This window comes from Lissotriton helveticus, chromosome 3_1 (genome assembly GCF_964261635.1).
Source record: "Lissotriton helveticus chromosome 3_1, aLisHel1.1, whole genome shotgun sequence".
Classification (NCBI taxonomy): domain Eukaryota; kingdom Metazoa; phylum Chordata; class Amphibia; order Caudata; family Salamandridae; genus Lissotriton; species Lissotriton helveticus.
The window spans coordinates 415,646,976-415,670,906 of record NC_136061.1 but is presented as its reverse complement, the minus strand read 5'-3'; the positions used below and the strand labels follow the sequence as shown (position 1 = coordinate 415,670,906).

General features: G+C 43.3%; 1 protein-coding gene across 4 annotated transcripts in view; it reads right to left on the bottom strand.

Moving 5' to 3' along the window:
- The window catches only part of BMPR2 (bone morphogenetic protein receptor type 2), a 546,503-nt gene that overhangs the window by 136,642 nt on the left and 385,930 nt on the right, over positions 1 to 23,931 (bottom strand). For all 4 annotated transcript variants that reach the window (XM_078680234.1, XM_078680236.1, XM_078680235.1 and 1 more), the window contains exons 4-6: positions 5,979 to 6,089; positions 4,466 to 4,557; positions 3,282 to 3,512 (exon numbers count right to left, since the gene is read on the bottom strand). In XM_078680234.1, the coding sequence (XP_078536360.1) occupies positions 3,282 to 3,512; positions 4,466 to 4,557; positions 5,979 to 6,089 (434 nt within the window). The remainder of the gene's footprint in view (positions 1 to 3,281; positions 3,513 to 4,465; positions 4,558 to 5,978; positions 6,090 to 23,931) is intronic.

The following is a 23,931-nucleotide window of genomic DNA, read 5'->3' as shown; positions in this document are numbered from 1 at the left end:
CTTGACTTTGCCTACATGAGTAATATCAGAGTGTTGAGTGTGTGTGATGCATGCTGAATGCACGGTGCGTGTGCTTTGTGTCTGTCAGTTGGCCAAGCTCATTCCAGGATGGGCTGAGATCCAATCATCAAGCTCCTAGTGACGTAGCGTAGAGCTGTAGAACCACCTATTAAGTGGCTTCAATGTAAAGACATATATACTCCTTTATTTACAACGATGTGGACTGCCTCATTTTAAGATGATTAAGGACTGGTGCATAAAGTCGTAAAACTAGTATAATTTGTGCGTCTTCTCTGCTCCATACTTTTTTTGGCATCTTCATGGACGAGAAAGCTACCAAAGAAGGATCTGGTACCCAGTTTTTTACCTTAAGCTTTTTACCTTTTGGTATTTGATTGCCATTAGTATGCCCGGAAACATGTGACTGGTGCAGCATTCCAAGTCTACTACTGCCAATGTTTGTGAATTCCAAAAAGTAGCACATTTGCTCCCATTCAAGGAGTACTTTTATGGGCGCTATTTTTCTTTTCTTTTTTTGGTAAACCAGTCAAAATTAAAATCAGTCAAATGACTCTGCTCCAAAACTTAACAAGTTAAAATTCTTTAGTGAATTGAGAAGACAAGAGAAACCGACATAGCAAAAGCAAACCCAACTCAGGGCCCCAGGCACAACTACCAAGCCAAGAATGCATGCAGGGGGGGGGGGGGGGGGGGTCAAGGGGTGTCACAAGCCTAACACTTCCCACCCCGACTCCCTGAAGCTGTGCCACTGCCATTCCCACCTGGGCCTGGTGTTCTCCCTGGGAACTCATGACTACAGTCAAGTACGACACATCAGACTGGTGTCTCTGCCCATACTTTAAATGTATTTTAATCGCACACACTCTTCTTCAGCTCTACTACGAGGAGCATTGATGGTAGAGTTGTCAAATCGGTGCATGTAGGCAGTGCTCCATGTTTCTAGTTCTCACCTTTTTTAGATCATTTAATCAAGTGACTGATGGCTCCATGTACTATGTCTGAGTTGCAAATAGAGGTGGACCCATAAGCAAATGAATAGGATGATCTGAGTCTAGGGTCTAGCTTGGCTCTAAAGCTCAGAGCAGGAGCCAAGCCATAGAAACGATTGGCATGTATACCGTGCAACAAACATAATAAAAAAACATGATACAGTCTCTTCAAAATAGTGTATTTTTATAATATGTGGAAGCTTATCGCCTTAGTGCATCAGATTATATCGCTGCATAGACAGACATTTAATAAAAGTTATAGCTTTTAAACATGAACTTTGAAATATTATGGATCACACCCCAGCGGCAAATCCATTAGTGAACTATATGGCAAGTCAGAAGTCATGTGAAACCTAAACATGGCCTACATTATTATAAATGGAGCAACATTATAGTCTATTAAATCAAATATAAGAGGTGGTGTACGGCACAAATGCTGAATGCATGTATTTAAAAATGCTTTCATATGTGATGATAACGAAAAAGTAGGCTCTGTGATATAAAACGTTTGCCTAGGATTACACAATTCGGACAAGTAGGGAATATAGGATTGATTCCAGGTTATCTGGCTTCACGTTTTGAAATTCAGCCACCAAATATATATGTTGGCCAGTCTCTCCCTCATCTGTATGACATCAAATGTCACGGTTTTGTCTTTTATTCTTGGAGCACAAAGAGATAAACCGAAACAGAGACAGCAGACTTGACTCAGGGCCCTCAGACCCAACTAACAAGCGAAAGAATGCATGTATTTGGGCGTTATCACACCCAAAACACTTCTTCTGAAGCTACGCAGCTGGCCTAGGATTATCTTTGCTGTTTACAGTCATCGCCTACAAGTGTGTGGAGGGGCTAACAGACCTGCTCTGAAGGAATGAGGAAAGATCTTCAACTGCCTGCTATTATACCGGCAGGTAAGAACTGAAAAAACTGTGAACTGAGTATTAATTTATCATGTGGGGAAGACTTCAGACTGTACCTGATGTTGATTCATGCTTTTAAACGACTGCAAGGGTGGGGCCAGCCGAATAGAGGTCACCTGGGCAGAATTCAGCAGATGTGGAGCCCCAATAAAGGCTCACTCTGAGTATATAAGTGTGATTGTTTAGTACAGGTGCGTGAGAAAAGCATTTTTGTTTTTATTAAAAAGACAAGTCATGGGCTGGACACTAAAGATTTGTGTCACTTGACTGACTGCTTAGAGCTGAGCTCAAGACACCCATGCTATCTGCCTGAGAAGCTTGTACCCACTCACTCATGCTACCATGATAGTCACGTGCAAAGGGGTTGTAACTAGTTTGCATTGCAATAGCAAGATGGAGTCCAGGACACCAGTGACAAACTAACCTCATAGTTGGGGCCCAGAAGCCCGTCTGCCCTGTACCTCCCACCTTAGAGCGGGATCCGACAATAGGTATTCAATATAAACATTTTATGACAATAATTGCTATCTCATATAATGTCAGTATGGTGTGCTGGCGGGGCGGACCGGACCCTATTGTCAAGCCTGACCAGCTACTGCACATTCTGTAATTTCTGTTTGGCAAGTCTAGCGAAGCACTACACATTAAGCGCATCCTAGGCATCACTAATAATTAATAACCTTATTAATGACACCACAAACATTTGCAATTCCTTCAAAACATGTACACATCCTACCTTCAAAACAAGGCTACTGGTAGCCAGGGTGAAATGTTGCAGATGCTGTGTTAATGTAATACATACTTAAGTTCTACTCTTCTTTACAGAAAGGGAAATTTGCTAGCATTCCACAGAAACATTGTTAAGGTTTTCTTCAACATATTCCTCGCTCCAGAATGGGTCAAAGGAAGTTGGCATCCACCCGACCACCTACCAGCTGATCCTACTACATCTAAATATGTGTGTGGCACAGAACCGGATGCTGTATTAATAAATCACTGATAAACACCCTGTATGCATGCCTGCCATAATTCCATCCAAGTTTTAGCACTATATAAAAATATGATGTGAATGACTAACTCAATCAATTACTGTAAAGTAAGGATATTGGTATTTGAATAAGGCACAGAAATGAATTGCTTGTTAGTCCAAATAAATGAAAATAAACATCTGCCATGGAAACTTAGACAGTTAAAATATGCCGCAGTTTGGCTTCACAAGACCTCTGGGTCTATCAGAATTTCAAATCACGCATTGTTTGCCCTAATCCCTGAAGCCATTTATTACAAACTGATTTACTCTGCCTGGATTCCAACTAAAAACGTGTTACATATGAATTGAAACACTTACAATTGGATAGTACTCCATGACTAATAAATATTCCATACGTCCATCAGCAGTAAGTCTCTCGTCTCCTACAATAAAATGGGCAATGTTGCCATGGTCCATCAATGGGGTTCGGTATATATTTCTTTCATTGATGAAGTTCTGGCGGTTGCTATAAGAAAACACTTTCACAGCTACAGGGCGCTCGTCCAAAGATCCTTTATACACTGCTCCATATCGGCCGCGACCAATAAGCTGTTTTAAAGAATATATTTGTCAGTACAATGTAGTTAAAAAGAAACAGTTAATGTTATTTGTTTGCATCCAAAAAGGGGAAGCAACATGCCTAACCCCAAAATAGTCACTCTTCCTAAGTGAATTATTTCCTATAAATTTCGCTTGCAAAGCAGAGAATGAATAGCAGCCAGTCATTGAATAAATGGTATTTGATCTGCACGCACAGCCTTCTCATAACTCCACATATAGGTACAATCAGTAACACATATGTTAAAGATGTATTTATGATTTTATACTGTCATTCGGGTGACATGATGAACGTCAAAGCTGAAGGTTAACAGGTTTGCAAATGTCATAAAAAATAGAAACTATATTTTAATACCACAATACATACTTTTAGTTAAGAATGTTGGATACTACATATATGCAAACATAACTTTACTGGTATTGTGTCACACAGAATATATTCGTGAGAGAAGTTTCACTGTGGGAGTTTGATAAAGCAAAAAGTGTATAATTCCCCGATTATAGATATCTGGCAAAAGAGGCATGGCTATCTTTCACTACATCAACCAATTCCATATCCCTATGCCTACAAGCAGCACTTTTATCTCAGAATCGCCCCGAGTCACTCGTTAATGATGTACATGATCAGGGAATAACATTGTAGCAGCTTCTGCTGCTAATCTATTCTGCATAATTCAGCATTTTAAAAATAAACACTACAAGTGGAAAAAACACCAGCTGAGAGACATTAACAGGGATGCAAAAGGAAATACTCTAATTTTCCATCAACCAGTACTACCGGTGATAGGCTCTGCATGTTATATCAAGGTGTACTAGTCACCCAACGTGCAAATCTTGCACTTAAATCCTCATCTAATGTTCTGAGTTTTGAGTAAAAACTCTCTTAGGTTCTTGTTGAACATACAAACTATTGTCTTTCTCCAAAGTTTGTTTCGAGTTCTTACCTCCAATAATTTTAAGTTGTCCAAATCCAGCGTGGGCTCAGATGCTGCTGCCTCCATCATATTCATGCTGTGTAGCCCTTGCTTACGGTCTCCTGTGGGCAATAAAAAGACTTCAAAAAAAGCACAATACTACTTTAATAAAGTTCAGTATTTCTATGGCAACACTGCCAAACAGAATCAAGTTCTTGACAGAGTGTGCTCCACAAATCAATGAACTCCAAGGCACTCAATCCATCAAGGAATGACTCCGTAAATGTGGAAGAATTATGAAGTCCGAGTCGTTTTGAAAAACAAGATGTTTTTAGTGATCCGATGGTCCAATAGCAGTGCTTTTCAGACTCAGCCATCAGTGCCGTACGGACTTTGCCCTCACTAAAATACAGTTTCTGGGCCAGTACTACCAAATCACCCATAGATGATCACACAGCCTAGTCTACTATATACATGAATAGAGGCTGCAATGGAGTACTAGCAGCTAACATGAGAATTATCTCTCACAACATTTTACCCCCGATTGAGTTTCTTGTAATTTGTGAGTGCATCTTTTGGGCATTGTGAGATACACAGTGTCATTCTGTATTCAAATTGTGCATTAACTGCTGTGCCCACTACTCTGACCATGCTTTCTGTCGGGATGAAGAAGGACAGTGTGATATATCATCTTCGTATACACGATTTCCTTAAAATGAAGAAGAACCAAGCACCTAATAGTAATAAAAGGGTAACTAGTGCAAAGGCATATTAATGGCTCAAATGTGTTTTGATTGCATATTGAAGTCCAAAATAATTATTGGTAAACATATAAAGCGTTGATTTTTGCTACTGGGATTACTGTATGATGCATTACATCTATTGTAAAACCATAGCCACAAACCATCTGACTGGTGGATTGGCTAACTCCCAACAACCTCTAAACATATCTGAGCAGCACTACCACAGTGAAAACTGTGCCCTTACCGTCTAGACTACTGACAGTCGAAAGTGTCCTTATATACTATTATGTACTCCACATGTAATCTGTACACTTGCTGCTCTGCCAATTCTGTATTGCACTATTTATATATGTACTGTATCTATCTCAAAAATGGTTTTATATATATATATATATATATATATATATATCAAGCCGTGGGGCAGTCGAAACGCGTCAGGCTGGGCACTTGCTGCAATATGACATCGCACTTGCACTGTAAACTGCACTAAATAAAGAAGATTTGCAAATCTCTACGTTTGCGGTCCGTACCTGTGTGGATGATCGAGATATTGACCGTATTCAGGATTGTGGCATATATATATATATATATATATATATATATATATATATATATATATAACTATATATATATATATATAGTTATATATATATATATATATACACATAATGTATAAATGTAACTCATGCAGTTGACACTTTCGGGTCAAGATCAAGCTATACAAAACTTGATAAATAAATATCGCCACTTTTGTCATAACTGCACTAGGTAAGCGCATTCTCTTTATTTCTACTTCATACCTCCACACATCCTGTATCCAAAAAAAGAAGCCGCAATCAAAATTGCTATCACAGAGACAGATCCCAAGGCAATCACGATTATCTCCTCTTTGTGGAACCCACGTGACTGGCCTGAAAAAGAAAAATAGATTTATCAATGTTATAAACGGTATGAAACTATGTCACTTGTTTTAAGATGTCCTCATTATGCTGAAAGACGTTAGATTTGAATAGGATCTCAGACCACATGTTGTACATCTTGTCCAAATACTATATGTTGCATCAGCTTCATAGTTCGGGCCACAGCTAAACTACATAGTACAGCCAACACCAGTATTTGCATTTAAATAAATATTGGTTGGATGAATGTGATGGCAACATTTGCTACTGACATTAACATAGTTCAGTGAAAGGTTTAACCATAAACAATGCCAAAAACAACTTTCTAAAAAGCATTTGTAGTATACTTAATGAAAGTTGTGCACAGTCACTTGCTTCCCAAAACAGAGTTTTTCAGTTGTACCACGACAGATCAGGAACACAAACATATTTGTTTCGCGCAATTCTCTTTTAGAAGCAATAGCTCGCCCCCACCAAAAGAAGCATGGTAATACTTAAAGAGTAGGAAAAAAATACCACCTTCAAACTTGTAGCATACTTGAGAAAGAAACTAAAAGCATCATATATTTCTGAACAATTAAAGTTTGATGTACAAATCACTATCCACTTTGAAGACCTGACATAGGTTCCACTACAAGAAAAAAATTGCTTTGAACACTACTTGACACATCAAATTTGCAGCTCTTTGCTTCGTGTGCACTACCTTTTCCCGTTTGCCTGTGGTAGAATAGCCCCAAACCAACACTGCAACAAATCTATGCTAGCACACTGTTTGCTTCTGGTTCCCTTTTAGTGGAACCGACTCATCCATTTCTGACAGCTTGATAATCGCCCGGCTTCAGACTTTAAAATCTTTTATTACAATCAAATGTCCTTGCCCCGGCCCTTCCCCAAAAGTACACAGTTGTGGCAGTCTGCCTAATTTCTTTCCTTCACCCTACACCACCTACATGTGGTGGCTATATGAAAACTCCATCTTCCTGTACTTCTGTCTAACCTTTTAAAGTGATCAATAATGACACATGGCGCTATGCAAAATTTCAAATCCTTCAAATAATCAATCATGAACAAAATACTTTCAACAATGTTCATTATACAAACGAAACATATCAACATCCACATAGATACCTCTGTTTTCTTTACAATCAATACTAAATATTCGTGTCCAAGATGGTGTCTGCCACAGACGTGTTGTAATAAGCTCAGTTTGCATCCAGGCCAAACATCCTTCATAATATGGCCCACACCCAGCTGACGCCCAGTGGAACACGAGCCAGTGCGACCAGATTAGGTGACCCCGGATTGGCACTGGGAGCTGTACCAGATTTGAACCCAGGCGACATTTAAGGAGGCAGTTTGAGAGAAGGAAACCGACACCGTGACCAGGAAGCACCTGTAGCAAATCCTGTGGACGCGAACAATAGCAACAGAACACAGCCGCGAACCACACCTGGCGCTGCAGAGAGGGAAGTGGAAGGTACCCACGTGGACGACAGATGAGAGAGAACATTGGCCTGGATACCTGTGGCAGACAAGGGCTTGATCTGGCCTCAGGGCCATGAGGCATCAGACTTGCGGTTAGCGGTGAGGCAGCTAGGAGTTGATAACTTGAGGATGCAGGCTAGAAATTCTCTGCAGTCGGTGCCTGCAACAAAAACACTGACAAGGCCTTAGGGAAGCATGAGTGTCACTAGGGGCAGAAACAGCAACCCGAAACTACCAACTCAACTACCAACTCAGTCGGTCTGGGGCTCTCTGGACCTCAGAGAACTTGGATTTGGTCAGTGGATCCGCCTGATTTCCCCATGACCCACAGGAATTTTTGAGCCATAGGAAGGCACAGGGTGCCCACGGATTCATTGCCGGGGCCTCCAATTACGTTAAATAATGGGGCAGAGGCTCCAGTGTGAGCTTGCGGGTGTGGCAGCAACATAACTAGTTGGTCCCTCCCCCTAATTATTGTCTCCCTGCAGCGCAGCCCAGTCGAAACACACAAGGGTAAGGGGACATGTAAAGCCTTCCCCTCTCGCTCCCATGTGATCATGAACCACTAGACCAGGGGAGAATGTGGAATATCTGAAAGCGCACTGACCTCGGCCAGCTCGCCCACCCCACCCTACCCTACTCTCCAGACTACTACACCAGAGGCAGGGGACCTGGTGAACGATCTGAGCTGAGAAACAGGGGGATTCCATGCAAGCAAACACCCCTGAATAGTCTGAACCCATGGACCCACTACTAACCCCAACGAAAACAACCAGCACAGAGAGCACCTGCGAACTGTGCGATAGTGGACCTGACTGGTACCCCACAACCTCCAGTGATGGTCAAACCTAAAGGCCCCAAGTCAATACCTACTTCATCCATGGATATAGCAGAGATGCTTATGTCGCAATTATCGGTGGGAACCCTCTAAGCCACTGGAGTGCATACTGGAGAAACACACAAAACAATTTGAAATACTCCTCCAAGAGATACAAGACAACAAAATGGTACAGGAAACAAAAATGGACTCAGTCACTATTGAGGTAAACCCAGGGCCGGACTGGTAGTAGCAGGCACCGGGCAATTCCCCGGTGGGCAGCTAGGGTGGGGGCCGATTTTGGTCCCCTGTGGGGCCGTTTTTGTTACCGGGGGCCAGCAATATCGCCCCTTGTAACACAATCAGTCGAAACCCTAAAGAACTGCTCGGCTGTAATCCCCCCTCTTACCTTCCCCCCCCCTCTGGGGGCCGGCGAGAAGTTTGCCTGGGCCAGTTTCGGTTCCCAGTCCGGCCCTGGGTAAACCTACTGCGAGCAGGCCATGGAAACTAGTAGACCGAGTGGACAACATGGAATGAACCGTAACCCTACTATGACCCACGATTAAGGAGATGTACACTTAAATGCAAGACTTACGAGCAGAGGTGAAGAAGCTGCAGCGACAGATGCAAAATGTTGAAGGTCGATCCCGACGTAATAATATTCAATTCCTAGGGATACTGAAACTAGCAGAAGGGCTGAATATGGAACTTCTTGTGGAGAAGTGGCTAACAGAGACTGTTCTTGTTAGAAGGCTCCCCAACTTATTGTCTGTTGAGTGGGCGCACCGACTGCATAGCTGGCGGCCTCCACCAGGAACTGCCCCGTGCCCAGTCATAGCCACACCCAATTACGGCAAAAGGTACCTCATCATGCAACTTTTCCACACTAAAGGGTCATACCACCAACAGAACGCAACAATAACTGCCTACCTTAAGTACACTGAAGAGGTACAGAAGTACTGCAATTCCTTCACAGCAGTGAAGTAGCTGGTGAAAAGCATGTGCCTGGGATATGCTCTCCTTTTCCCCGCTAAGGTGCGAGTGACAGAAGGAGACAAAACAAATTGTTTCCAAACCTTGGCGGAAGCTTTTATATGGCTGCAATCAAAGGGGGCCAAGATCACGACTGAGAGAGGATCACCTGGTGGGAGGTGGGCACACGTGAAACAGACCAGGCAACGGGGCAAGATATCCCCCAGCCGGCCAACGGAGGACCAGGCTGCCAAAGTGAGGGTCTAAGTGGAAACGGAAGTCATACAACATAGCATTACGGTCAGAACAGGGTCGGATTCAGAATTAGATTCCAGCAGATCCGGGTCCTCTGAAGGAACCCCACGACAAGGCCTTCTTCTGACACCCTAATTGTCAGACAACATCATATCACATCCGAAATTGGACACTTTCCTGGCTCAATAAGGAGTGAGTGAGTCTCAAAGGGTGGAGAAGATGGTGATGAGCAATTGTAGGGGTGGCAGACAGTAATTAAGGGGACTGCAGTAGAGATGGGACACTCAGCCGTATGACGCGCTTCCATATACAGGAGATAGTCAACCTCAAGTCCTCTAGGGTGAGCCCACTGGACATAGGGAAAAGACCTCTCTTGGGGCATGCTGCACCCTCTTTCCTTAAAAGGGAGCACTTCATAAGGAAAAAGGGTATGGGATCTATATGAGGTAATCTTATAAACTGCCTACTCGTGCCCAAATCAGTATATATTTACAGGTCTATGTAGCAAGATTAAAAACTGGGGGAAATGGGCTATGACTTTGGCACACTTCCCTTTAGAGATCCCTATAGGAGGCCAGGCTTCCAATAAATTAATGGACCCACTTCCAAGAAAGATTAATATGGTAGTTTACTGTGCCTGTGTGTGGCATGGTATGAATGATTAAATATATAGCCAGCCACCCTTTCCCCATTGGGCACCACCTACAATTTTTAAAGATCTCCTCATATAGATCCCACACACTTTTTCCTAAACAAGCATTTGCAATGCAATAGGTCTCGTTTTAACGCAAATTTAAGCTTTAGGCCTTGTAAATGACAAAGCCTTTTATTTATGTTCCAAAAACCAGAACGCAAAAATAAAGGGCATTATCATTTACAATGCTAGTAGTTCAGACTCGCGTTATTGCGAGAGCTATTGCATTTCCAATGCTTGTTCTTTTGAGCTTCTTTATTCCTCTGATAAATAACAGTTCAAAGCATCCTATCTATATTCATCAGATATTTTTCAGGGTCCGTTTAGTGTTAAAAAATAAAAAAAAGCCAACACGCAATGTTCAATAGTCGCTTTTTCAAGGCTTTATCATTTCTTAATAAACTTCTTCATGAAAAGTGTGCTAAGATTGATGCACACTCAGAGTAGGAATTGTTTGGCTGTTGTCAAACCTGCACTGGTAGTTAGATACCAAAATGTTGAATATTTATAGATGGGGAGGTATTTGCTTTAGTGGAGTGGCCATGTTGGGCTCAGATAATGAGTGTGTACGTGAGGCCGGCTCTGCTCGGCCTGTAGGCATCTGTAGCCCTGGCGGCGGGAGTGGGTGAGGTGAGTGGAGGTGGCAGAGGGGTGTGTGGACTCTGTGGAGTGAGAACCAGGTGTACCTGGAGGGCAGGACGGAATTGGGAAGGAGAGGTTAAGAGCACAAGGGGTGGGGGGTCAGGGGGGGGGCAGAGATAGAGATGCAAAGGCAGGGAAGTGCGGAGTTCGGAGCGACACAGTATGAGGCCAGATAAAGGGAGGAGCGTTGAAGGGCGGGAAGAGGTGAGGAGACAGATGCTGGAGTCCCGAAGAGGGAGACCCACCAACAGGGGCAAGCGTGGAGTTGTTATTCAGAGAGGGAGACAGAGACTTGGGATTTGGGAACGCTGAGATCCTGGAGATCCCGAACAGTAGACCACGGAAGAAAGAGTTCAAGCGAGAGCGGGAGGTTAAGAAAGATGCGACGGCGCTGGAGAAGCCAGAGTAGAGAGAGGGTGAACGGAGGAGACATGGACACGAAAGAGCAGTGACAGGAGGCTAGACGTTGACAGCTGTTGAAAGGGAGAATAGATTTGATTAATTTTTTTATTTACTTTATGCGTTTTTATATAGCGCGGACTTTACCCGAAGGTGTCAAAGCGCTTCACAATGGGAACAGTAGCGTTACATGAGGAGAAAATTACAAGTGAACGTGTTACAAAAGCAAACGTTACATTGCATGAGGCAAAGATGACAATTGTGCATGTGCCAAAAGCAAACAAAATACAAGAGGTAGCAAGCGATACGTTACAAGAGGAAAAAGTGACATGTGTGCAATTACAAGTAGAGGTAAAAAAAAAAGGCAGATAAGACCAGGGAGACATGGACGAGAAGGAAGACACTGGAGAAGAGACGGAGCAAGAAAAGTCAAGGCTAGAGCTGTACGAGGTTGTTCTAAAAAAAACAAATCTTCTGGTCGTGACGTGCGATAATTGGAGGGGGTGCAAGGGATGAGGGAACACGGCCTGGGGGAAGCTGGCTGGGGAGGGGGAGGAGAAGCCGAGAAGCCGCAGAGCGCACGCTGGGCGAAGCCCTTTGATGTGCTGTGCGGCAAATGGAGGGAGGCTGATGCGCGTTCATGTTTGAACACGTGGTTCACATGAACTGCATGAAAACGCCAGCAAAAAGCTGGTGGTTTCATGAGCATTTTGAGCACTTGAATTCTCGTTCCTCAATGCGCTTGCGCGCATTTAAGGTCACGAGACCTAAAAATGCTCCCTTGTAAGCAAAGAGGTCACTGCACGCCCTGTCCCTCAGAGGGTCAGGAAGAACTTTGTGATGAGGCAAGTCACAGGATAACATTCAATGAGTTAGAGTCTGTTGAAGGGATCCTTCCCCTATATCCAGTACACCTCAGATGACTTGAGGTTGACTCTCTCTTGATTGTGACACTGTATAAGAGGAGGGTAAGTCACAACCTCCATTTCCCTGTTCCCTCCCTCTCCTGATTTTTACTCACGCCAACATACCACATTGCTCGTGTTTTTTACAGTTAGCTATTGTTACGGGAACTATATAAGAGATACACTATGCCTGCAGGGGAAGAACTGTTGTAGGGGATATAATTAATGATGGTTATATACTGCTCACGGTACACCACAGAACTCCACCAAACATATCTAATACCCTAAGACAGAAGACATACTTGAGAAGGGTCAAGGGAAGGTGCGGGCACCTAGGCAACGATACAGTGCATATACACAAGGAGATACGTATAATATCACACCACGGCACAAACTAACACAAGCCAACAGAACTCATACCCCTTCCCATACCATCAGAACGTTAATATGCGGGGCATGGCGACCCCCTAAATGAGTTTGAAGTCTAACTTCAAGAAATGTTGTACATTATCCTTTGAAATGAATGGGATTTTGTTATAAGCTACGATCACAATTTTTGCTTGTTTACATGAGATATATCATTCAATAAATCATTGAATGTGAACTGAGAAATATACAAGTTGTAACTTTGTATATTTATGTACATTGTGAAATTAACTTCTACTGTGCAGCCAGGAATCAGGTGAAGTGTCACTTGTGTGTTTTGCTATGACCCCTAAATGTTGCCATGCAGTGTGTGTACACACACACACACACACACACACACACACACACACACACACACACACACACACACACACACACACACACACACACACACACACACACACACACACACACACACACACACACACACACACACACACACACACTTCCTACAGGAAACACATCTAGTGCAAGAGGAACCGCTCAAGCTTCATAAGAGATTGCAGGGACAGATTTATGGCACAAACAACTCAGCATATTCACAGATTCTTACTGTGGACATATTTGAGAAAAGGCTAAAAACACATCCTTTCAATCTTTAAGCCACTTGCTATCTTAACCCAGCTCACAGCGCCAGGGTGCTCCTCAGAGAGCAGCTGTTTTGCTATACAAGATTGTTTCATTCTTTCATCATTCATATGCCTCCTGGGGTGTTGATATGGATAGCCTCAGCGTCTGCTTTGTTATGGGAAAATTTAAATCATATCAAGAGGGTAGATAGACAGTTGGATGGAGAATAATTAATACTACTAGCAACCTACGCTCCTCACGTAAATCATTCTAGCTTCTTAGAACAACTAAGCCCGACCCTTATACACAACTTACAGGCCGTGGCCTGTGGGGAAGGGACATTGTGTTATGGAAACTGAAACTGGAGACCACCCCACCACACCACACACACACACACCCCTTTGCCCAAAGCTAGAAGCTGCAGACTGACATGTCACTTTCAGAACTGGACATAGAGTAGCTTTCACCAAGTACTACTAGACACCAATCCCAACTTGAAAACTGCCCAACACATACGTGACTATGTCCTTGGAATTCAGACGCAAACTTAATTCTTTGCAATGCAATGAGTTGAAGTTGCCACTTCAGGCAGAGGAAATACATATGGGAATTTGCCAAATGGCAAGAAATAAAACGCTTGGGTTAGACAGGCTTCCAATAGAATTGTATGCCATGTGTAGTGCACAGGTACCGTATAAACTACATTGAGTGTATGAGGAGCGAGGACAGCCAGCAGGCTACCAAATTCCATGAAAGAAGCATTAATAGGGGTGTTTCTCAAACCAGGAGGGGAATCGACTGATGTTCCTCTTACCAATCCTTTCCCTCCTTAATATGCACTATAAACTGCTAGGCAAGATACTGGCAAACAGGTTAATGCCCATATTGGGAACATTGTTTCACAAGGATCAGAACGGGATGACCCCAGAGATGATCACCTTTCTCAATATTCGCCAACTGCTGAGCTTGATGCGTGATGGCAAGGTAGTCTCTGAGGACTCTGCCTAGCAGTCTCCTTAAACAACGAGAAGACATTCAACATTCTCATTGCCGTACCTACTACATGTGCTAATAGAGCTGTGTTTAGGTCTGAACTTCCTTTGTTGAATCAAGACACTTTACAACCAGGCATCGGCAAAAGTCAAAATGGGACAGACATCTCAGAAAGCCTGGTTATACAACGGGGGACACATCAAGGCTGTCCCTTATCCCCGTTGATATTTGTGAAGGCCATGGAACCCCTAACTTCTGTGTGAGAGCTCAATACTGGGGTATAATATGCAAATTATACATTAATTTACTAATGCCAAGCCTGTAACTCCCTCCCAGAACTAATCGAGACATTGGAACAATATCTGGTCCAACCCAGAGGTTAATTGGAATAAGTTGCACCTATTCCACATGAAACCTATACCCTACATACAATGGGACAAGAGCGCTACAAACAATGAGTGGCACTAAGATACTTAAGTATCTGGGTGTACACACATACCATTCTGAAACTGACATAATAAAAGGCAAACTAGAAGGGCACCCACATCAATCAAGCAGCCCATCCCCTTTTGGACTACTGTCCCCACTGGGCTGGGTGGCAATTGCTAAATGATAATACTCCCCAGGATGTTCTACTTCTTTGATTCTCTAAAAGAAATTCTCCCTACCTCTTTCTTTACGGCCGTAAATGGGGCCTTGGCCTACACATGTCTATGCTGTCCTTGGTCCCAATTCTTCCTACTATTTTATGGCCTGGGGGTACATATTCTGGCATGACTCACAGGACTTCTAGTCACTATCAGAACCTAGGCACCACAGACACATGGTTTGGGGGTCAGTAATCGACATTTGCCCCTCCCAATCTTAACGGACTACTTAGGATGGGACATTTTGCACTAACATTGTTTATTTATGATTCTTTCTGAGAACAGAGTTCTGGAACTGCGTGGAAAGGTACAAAAAAAATGGGAACTAGGGTGGCCCGAAGGTGGGTGTGTGTGTGTGTGTATGTGTGTGTGGGAGGGGGGGCTATGTGGAGTCGGCACCACCACAGTGATGTCACTTCTGGTTTTCCACGAAACCAGCATCCCCTGCGGTCAGGGAGAACTATAGAGAAAGGTTTTCCATACCAGTCGGGTACCTGGAGAATTATTCACACCTGGGTGAGGAATCTGTAGGTAGAAGTATCAAACAAAAATCTTCAGTGACACTCAGTTACATTTTAAAACATAATTCTTTGTAAATGTTTACAGTCTAAAGGAATGTCTACATGCTTTTGAAAGGTGGATGTACCATCACATCCTGAAACTCAATCCCAACTGAATGTGATTTGTCTAGAATCCTGTTCTGTTAGTAATTGGTGAATCAATTCTTGCCAGGTAACACTCTTTATTATTGATATCATTGTTTCAATTTATTGCACAGTGAAATTTCTATGATACACATTAAACCTCCCTCTCAGAGGTTTGCAGTAAAATTATTGTGGGGAAAAAGTAGACTATAAAAAGGTTGTGTCAAAATATCTTCTGCTAAAATAATAGAAGAGTGAGGCGGGGAAGGAAATTGGAGACTAGCTAAGATTGTTTGTATTCATTGAAGGGTAGGATTAAGAGGTAGAATGAGGTTGGCAGGGTTCTGGGACTGGTTGTGTTAAATGACAGTTAGGTACTTTTAAGGTTCAAGGGAGAATTAAGGCGTAGTAAGGATTTTTAAAGGGTTCAGGGATGAGTAGTGTTAAGGGGTAGAAATGTTTAGTATGGTTCAGGGTTTGATGGCAATAAGGGAAAGTTAGGTTCAGGGATTGATAGCTATAAGGGATAGTAAGGGGGTTTTAGGGTTCAGGGAAGGGTAAAAGCAAAGGGTAGTAAGGGTTTTTAGGGTTAATGGAAAGGAGGTTAAGGGGGAGTCGTTTTTTGTGGTTCAATACAGGATAGCAGGGATGGGTAGCAGTAAGGGCTAGTAAGGGGTTTCTAGGGTTCAGCAAGGATAAAAATAATAAGAGGTAATATGGGGTTTTATGTTTTCAAAGAACGGTAGCGTTAAAGGGTAGGTTTTTAGGTTTCATAGAAGTGTAACATTAAGGGGTAGTAAGAGGAGCTTCAGGGGAAATACATAAAGAGGATGTAGAGTTTTGTAGGGTTTATAGCTAGAAGTATACCATTAAGAGGTAGAAAGTGGCTTGTAGAGTTCAGGGATTAGTAGGAATAAGGGTAGTTAAGATCTTTTACGGTTCAGGGAAGGGTGGCATTAGAGACTTGTAATGGTTTTTAGGGTTCAGGGAAGTGGAAGAATGCATGGAATTTCAACTCAACCTTTCAAAAGTCTTTTTTTTAAATCACCTATAACCTCTTAATTTCTACTATGACAACAATAGACTGTATTTCCCAAAGTTAGTATTCGGTTATTCCCTGCCTCTGATTTTCAGACCTTTCATTCTTTTCTCACCTTCTGGGTAGAGGAGTGCTTTAAACGTATGGTTTCCTCCTCCTCGGTTTGCTCGTAAAGCTATTCTTCATTCTGCTGACCGCCTCATCTCAGGGTCCTGGAAATTAGATTATACCGCTCCAATTCTTTCTGAATGGCACTGTGTTTGCCTCTTAGTTTTCAGATCTCTTATGCAGTACTGAATCACTTTCAAGTAACTTGTTTTGTGTCTGTTCACATATTTGTCTGGCAAGTTCACAGGGGTTTTCATACGCATCAGTAGGCTGAACATTTCTCACCTTAAAATACTAAAATTGGGCAGAGAAAACCCCTGTCTTATCCATAGCGGTCCATCTGCTTTTGAATTATGTACTTTGCACAGTTCTTAAACCTTTTTTTGGGTAAAATATTTTGGGTATTCCCTTTAACATCCAAAGGGAATCGGATAAGATGCAGAGGTTGAATAAATAAGACTGTCCATTATGTGGTTTGGTGGGTTGTTTGTAAATTTTAAAACACTGGAACCAATGCAGCCTCCAGCTTAAGTTTTTGAATTGCTTGCAGGAAATATTATACACCTAGTACTTCGAACACAAATGTACTTCGCTTATTTTTGTTAGATGCAAAGTTAACAAAATCGGTTACTTATATGATACGGACTGATTATTGGAACCAAAATTGCTGTTTTCCTTTGTAATTAATAACATGGCATCACCTGGTCCCTAAGACTATGTAAGCATATTTTGTAATGAGCTTTTCCTGCATTGTGTGAAAGACTAGGGTGCTTTGTGAAAATTGTGCGCTTGTTGCACGGTCCAAGTTTGTTTCAATTCTACAAACAAATAGCCTATTATTTATTAAAATGCTTTGAGCTAAAGCAACACAGTCTTAAAGTGCTATAAATCATAAGTGGCAACTCTTCAAATTAACAGCGCTCCAATTTCATACATCTTAAAGGAAAGAAAATCAGAGCTGACATGGCGAGATTCAAACCTATCATGTTCACATCTCTGCAGCAAGTGCTAGAGCTCTGTCTTAACGGAAATGTTCTAGGTCGTCAGGCACTTAGGTGCAGATAAGCACCACCTCCCTATTATGGGCATATTTTACCCAGGGCACGGCAAAGTGGTCAAATGCCAGTGAAAACAACAGTGAGCTGCCAATGCCTCCCTTCGTCATCACTTACAGATAACAACTAAAAGAATGCCAATAATGCTAAAGGCAGCCTAAACAAAGATGAGAATGTAACACAATGTTCATTCCAGTTGATTTGAGGTTAGACACAGGTTTAAAACTCTTGATATATAAACTGAGGAACCAAAAATCAAATATCACTTTAGGAGATGTGAGATGTTGTTCCTCACAGTCCAAAAACAGCCGACCGGATAGTAGGTCCACCACCCATTCGACCAGCTTCACTCAGACCCTAAGAAATATACGTCTGCCCTTTTAGCCCCTGCGCATTAGCACATTAGAGTGAGACAAACATGAAGGAGTCAACAGAAGCAAACAGAAAGCTGCAAAGTAGTCCCTCAAGCAGTTCAGTACAAGTTCTCAAGTGGAGGTGGAAGGATACAGCCAAATAGCCATGAGGATTAGGTGAGAGATGAGTAAGTACTCCAGTGGACTGAGCTGCTGAGAGGTGAAAGGCAAAGTTTTCAGCCCAACAGTTAAAAAAAGCTAGGTATAGAAAGCCAGTGGTTGAAAGGGACAGACCTGAAGCTCACTCTATAAATATTGTTTGCAATAAGTCAGTTTGACTGCTGCGCTGTCAAAACCCAGACCTAAAAACGTTAAATTAAGTGCAACAGCAAATTCCCAGAGTGTGAATCACTCTAGTGCTTTAAAAACAGGCTAGCAATATTAAATCCTGATTCGGTTTTTTAACAATGGAGAAATCAATTTAATTACAGGACCATGGTTTAAAAGTACTGAGCTCCAAAGCTGTAAAACAACAAACAATATGTGCCTGGAAGGTCAAATGTTCATGATTCAGCCAATCGTTCTTATCATAGACAACAAGATAGATGTTACAAACACAGTAACGTGTTTAAGAGATGTAATCCTGGCTATTCCAATACATTATGTGATTCTGTGAACATCACTTTATCCCACCTAGTTTGTTCAAATTGCAAGATTTTAGAAATTATATTTATAGGATACATAGTGGGTATCCATATTTGGGTCAGATAATGTGTTTGAGAGATTCTAGTAACCTAATGAACCAAGAGACTATAGATCAAATTGTTTATAAATGTCATCAGGATCCCGATATGACACTTGTCATAAAGTGTAAATGTGTAACACTGTCCAAGTCACTGGCCAATCCAGAGGGGACCTTTGACTACCACTAGGGCACTCCTGGGGTAAGTCTTAGTGGGGGTGAAGCAAGTGGTAGGTGAAAGACTGGGGGGTACAGATGTTAGTTTCCTGACCAGGTGTTGAAGATAACACATGTGTGTTTTCACTACCTGAGGTTTGTTCATCCCATAGGTTATCATGAAAAATTGTTGAAATTACTTCAAGCTGCAATCGTGGTTTACAGTGGAGCAGTCTCACAATGTTTCCTATAATTGGATTCACAATGACAAAACCTCTTGTGTTGTAAAGATGGATTTGTCATAAAGGAAGTTGGCATTTCTCTGCTCTAAAACTCTTTCAGTGACTTCTAGTTTAACTCCAGTCCACACCGGAGCCCAGGGGAGCACATCAGTGCAATCCCCCAGAAACAGCTATAAACATTATGCATGCACCTAGAATGAAAGACCTCTGCCATTTGAGGGTCTGACTGGATAGACTGGAGAGAGAGAGGTTTTGACAATTGGCCTCTGGGAAGCCAGATCATGGCCCTTAAGGAGATTAAGACCTGCATTCCAGGGGGCGTGGCTTCGCGTCGAACAAACAAGGCCGCTTGCTAGGGCTTCTCCGGAGCCCCCCTTTCCTAGGCGCCCATCACTCTTCGCACTTGGACAGTGCCAGCCGCTGGGGGCCCCTTGTGCTGCCCCCCCTCTCCCTCCTTTGCCTTTTTCCAGCTCCTCCATCTGAGCCTCTGCAACTGGCCTACGCCGAGGAAAGCAACACTGACTCCTGTGCCCTTGCGTTCTGGAATGCAACTACCGGACGCTTGTCGCGCCAAGCTTGCTGGCTGGAGGTGAGGAGGCCCCCACGACTCGGAGTGCATGAACCACTGCGAGAGCCTGTTTTAAAGTGCCTAAATTGCGAGCTACGCACTGGGCGCCATTCCTCAAGTGACTTTTTAAACATTGTCCTGTGCTAGCGCTTTGGAGCAGCGATTCTGACCCGGTGTATTCATCAATCAGCGCATAGTTGGCCTGATGCCCGACCAAAGGCCTCACCATGTCCAACTCAAAAGGTGCAAAAATGTCCCAACAAAGCAGGCTTAACCGTTACACCTGTCCAAAGGCGGACCTACCTGAACGGAAGGGAACAAGCGACAAGCAACAAAGCGGTGCAGAACATGATCCTTCCAAGCCCACAATGAAAGACCTAATGGCGGCAATCACAGGGGTTCGCACATCCATTGATGCCCTATCCTCTGAAGTGACACTAATCAGGGCGGACCTCACAAAATATAGGGAAAAGGTCAAACAACTGGAGCTCACCACTGCCAGCCTTGTTGTAGACACTTCGCAAGAGCAGACTGAGGTCAAAGAGCTCCAAGCATTCCGTAAATTCGCAGAGGACAAGCTGGACGATTATGAGGGGAGCTTAAGATGCAACAACATCCGCGTACTTGGAGTGCCGGAGAATTCGGAGGGCCCCGCCACAGACCTGTTCCTTGAAAACCTGATCACGACGAAATTGCAACCGAAGGGACTGTCCAAGCTGTTTGTGATCGAGAGAGCGCACAGGGTACCTGGAGGTCACCCAAAGCCTGGAGCCCCACCCCGTCCGATACTGGCCTGGTTGCTGAATTACAGAGACAGGGATACAATTCTCTAAGCCGCCAGGGTCGCTCCTCCGGTCCAACTGGACAACTCAGACATTACCTTCTTTCCAGACTTCACCCGAGCAGTGCAGATGTGTCAACGCTCATTCCTGGATGTCAAACGAAGGTTGCGGGAAAAGGGTATTAAATACACCATGCCCTTCCCTGCGTGTCTACATGTCAAGGCCAATGGGAAAACCCGCTTCCTCGACCTACCAGAGGTGGCATCTGAACGGCTGGACAGCTGGAGAGACTCATCGGAAAGAAGCTCGAGCGACCATTGAAACAGATAGTGTACCTTCGTCAGATGACTTGATGGTTCCGGGCCACCTTTTCTCTCCATAAGCTGGGCTCCGCTCACGGTCTCTTGACATTCGAAGACGCCGAACTGTGCACTATAATACTGAAGTACCTAATATTTTCTATTTTGGCTTTCTACCACATAATGCACCTATAATCTGCAACATTAGGAAAGGGGGGTAACGGGCGCTAAGGCCTCCCCCACGTTCTTCTTTTAGAAATATTGTTAGGCAACAGGCACTCTGCATTTTTATAAATATGGGCAGTTCTGAGCCCAGAGTGGAGGGAAGCAGGGTGGGGAGTTGTTGGGAGGGGTTGTTTTTTCTTGTTTATTATTTTTTGCGTTATCTCAATGGTATAGTCCCTGTTTGTGAAGCAAACTGTCACGCTCTACATATATGTAAATGGGTATACAGCGGAACAAATAAGTCAAAATCTTAAATTGGAATGTTAACGGGTTGGAGGACAAAATTAAGAGAAGTGTGGTGTTGCCATATATCAAGAGACTATCACCGGATATTGTATTGCTTCAGGAAACTTACCTTATAGGCAATATGTGCAAAGCAATGCACAGATGGGGATACTCAATGGTGGAACAAGCAGGCTTTGCATCTAACTCAAGAGGGGGGGGCATTATGCAAAGACCATCATTCCTCTTATCTATTACGTCCACCTATGTAGATGACCGGGGGAGATATGTCGGGGTCACGGGCACCTGGGAGGGCTGAACCATTACTTTCCTGTCGATATATGCACCTCCAGGGCTACAATCTGTAACATTCACTGACCTTAGTGCTATGCTGCTAACGCTGCCTGATGGGCACTAGTGCTCGGCGGCGACTTTAACTCAGTCTTATCAGGCTCGCTAGATAGACACCCCCCTCGCACAATGCCCCAGGCCGCTCACTCTTTTTCTAGTTTTTTAGAGGCAATGGGATTAGTGGATGAATGGAGAACCTACAATCCGGACAAGATCCAGCACACCTTTCACTCCGGGGCACACAACAGTCTTTCCCGTCTTGACTTTATAATTGTCCCAGCTTCACAAGTCACAGATGTCCACGAGATCCGACATCTTGCCAGAGGTATTTCCAACAAATCCCCTCTATGGGTCCACATAGTTATCTATCACACACAAGTAGGGAGCATTGCCCCTATAAATCCTTGGCACCTCAAAAACCCCAAATTACGTAAAGACTTGGTCGAGTCTATTGACGAATAGTGGAAAATGAACACACCATCGAGTCCCCTCAAATATTATAGGAAGCCTTTAAAACAGTGGTTCGGGGTCAAGCCCTTTCCCTAACAGCAGGATAAAAAAAAAGGACAAGATAAAGAACATCTCGGACGTGGAACAAGATATTTATAGTCTTGAACAAGACGTGAACTCTGATGCCACTCCTGAAGCCCTTCACTCACTCCGTTTACGCCAGGACGAATACCAGGCTCTGGTCACCGACCATGCCAAACTAATGGGGCAGGAAAGACTGGGCTGGATCTATGACTGGGTAGACAAAGCTGGAAACTTGATTGCCTGGCTTGATAAAAAAAGAGCACGCTAGTAGGCTCGTCCCGGAGCTTAGGGGTGCTGACATGTCCCCCATAACGGACCCCCAAGATATAGTCAATCAGTTTGCAGCCCACTTTCACTGAGTCTATAGCTCGGTGGCACCATACACAGAAGCAGATTCCTCAGACCTTATTAAAGATATCTCCCTTCCTACCCTCTCTGACGCTGACCGAACATTTATGGATAGTGCCCTCACCACTGACGAAACAGCACTTGCGATACAAGCGCTCCACCTGGGAAAGGCCGTTGGCCCAAACGTTATCCCAATTGAACTGTACAAGCTCCGTCCTGACAAATTAGCCCCGTATTTGAAATCCATGTATAACAACAGCCTTGAACAGGGATCACTGCCCCTTGATCAGAGAATTGCGACCATTGTCACAGTTTACTTTTTTTTTTATTTTATTGTGAGAAAATCAAACAGTGCAATCGTGGCAATCAAAACTAAAACATACATCAGATTTCATAAGCGGTAGGCTAAGAAAAAAGAGAAAAAACAAAGAATAAATGCACCAAGATAAGCAGTATTGTAGGGCAGTAAAACAACAACAACAAAAACACATTGGCAGCTCATGAAACTATGACCTAATGACAATACACAACAAATGTATATTAGACGCTAAAACTATTTTAACCATTCTTCCACCGGAGCCCAAATCTTATAGGCTTGCTTCTGTCTACCCATACTATTTGATGAAAATACTGAGGACTTCAAATTATAAATCGCTAACAACCTAGCTCTCCAGTTGATAAATGTGGGTGCTTCAGGGCTTAACCATTGCGAGGTGATACAGAGCTGAATCATGGACATGGATATAAACAGAAACGCAGAGGTGTACCACGAGTCTCTGACTGCCACTGAGCCTTCAACACCCATTATAACCATCTCTGAGGACAGTGAGCACGGAACATTGAGCGTTGAGTTGACAAATAGCTCAACATCAGACAGGAAGTCGCGCAAGCTCGGGCAGGAGTAAAACATGTGTATAGCATCCGCTGCGTACACCCCACATCTTGCACAATGATCGCCCTTTCTACAGCCCCATTTTGCTATTTTTGCAGGCGTATAATATAAATCAAACACTGACATGTAACTTTGGATTTGAAGACTACCAGAAAGCAGAACCTCGCTAGCTATATCCAGCACGGGCCTCAAATCGACCCTAGTTTTGCCAAATCTGCCATTCCACTTAAGATTTTGTGCCTAGGGTCGTCCGGAAAGCTGGACAATAAGTAATGGTACACTGTCCCTATTCTAGCTTTTGTTTTAACCAACTCATAAATCACAAGATTATCTAACATGGAGGGAGATTCAATAAGATGTTTGGAAATAAAGCTTCTAAGCTGTAAATATTTTTAAAAATCATGTATATTCAAATGATACCTATCCCTCATGGACGAGAAAGATAATATTTGCCCAGTCCCTACTAAGTCCCCTATAGCATGCATACCA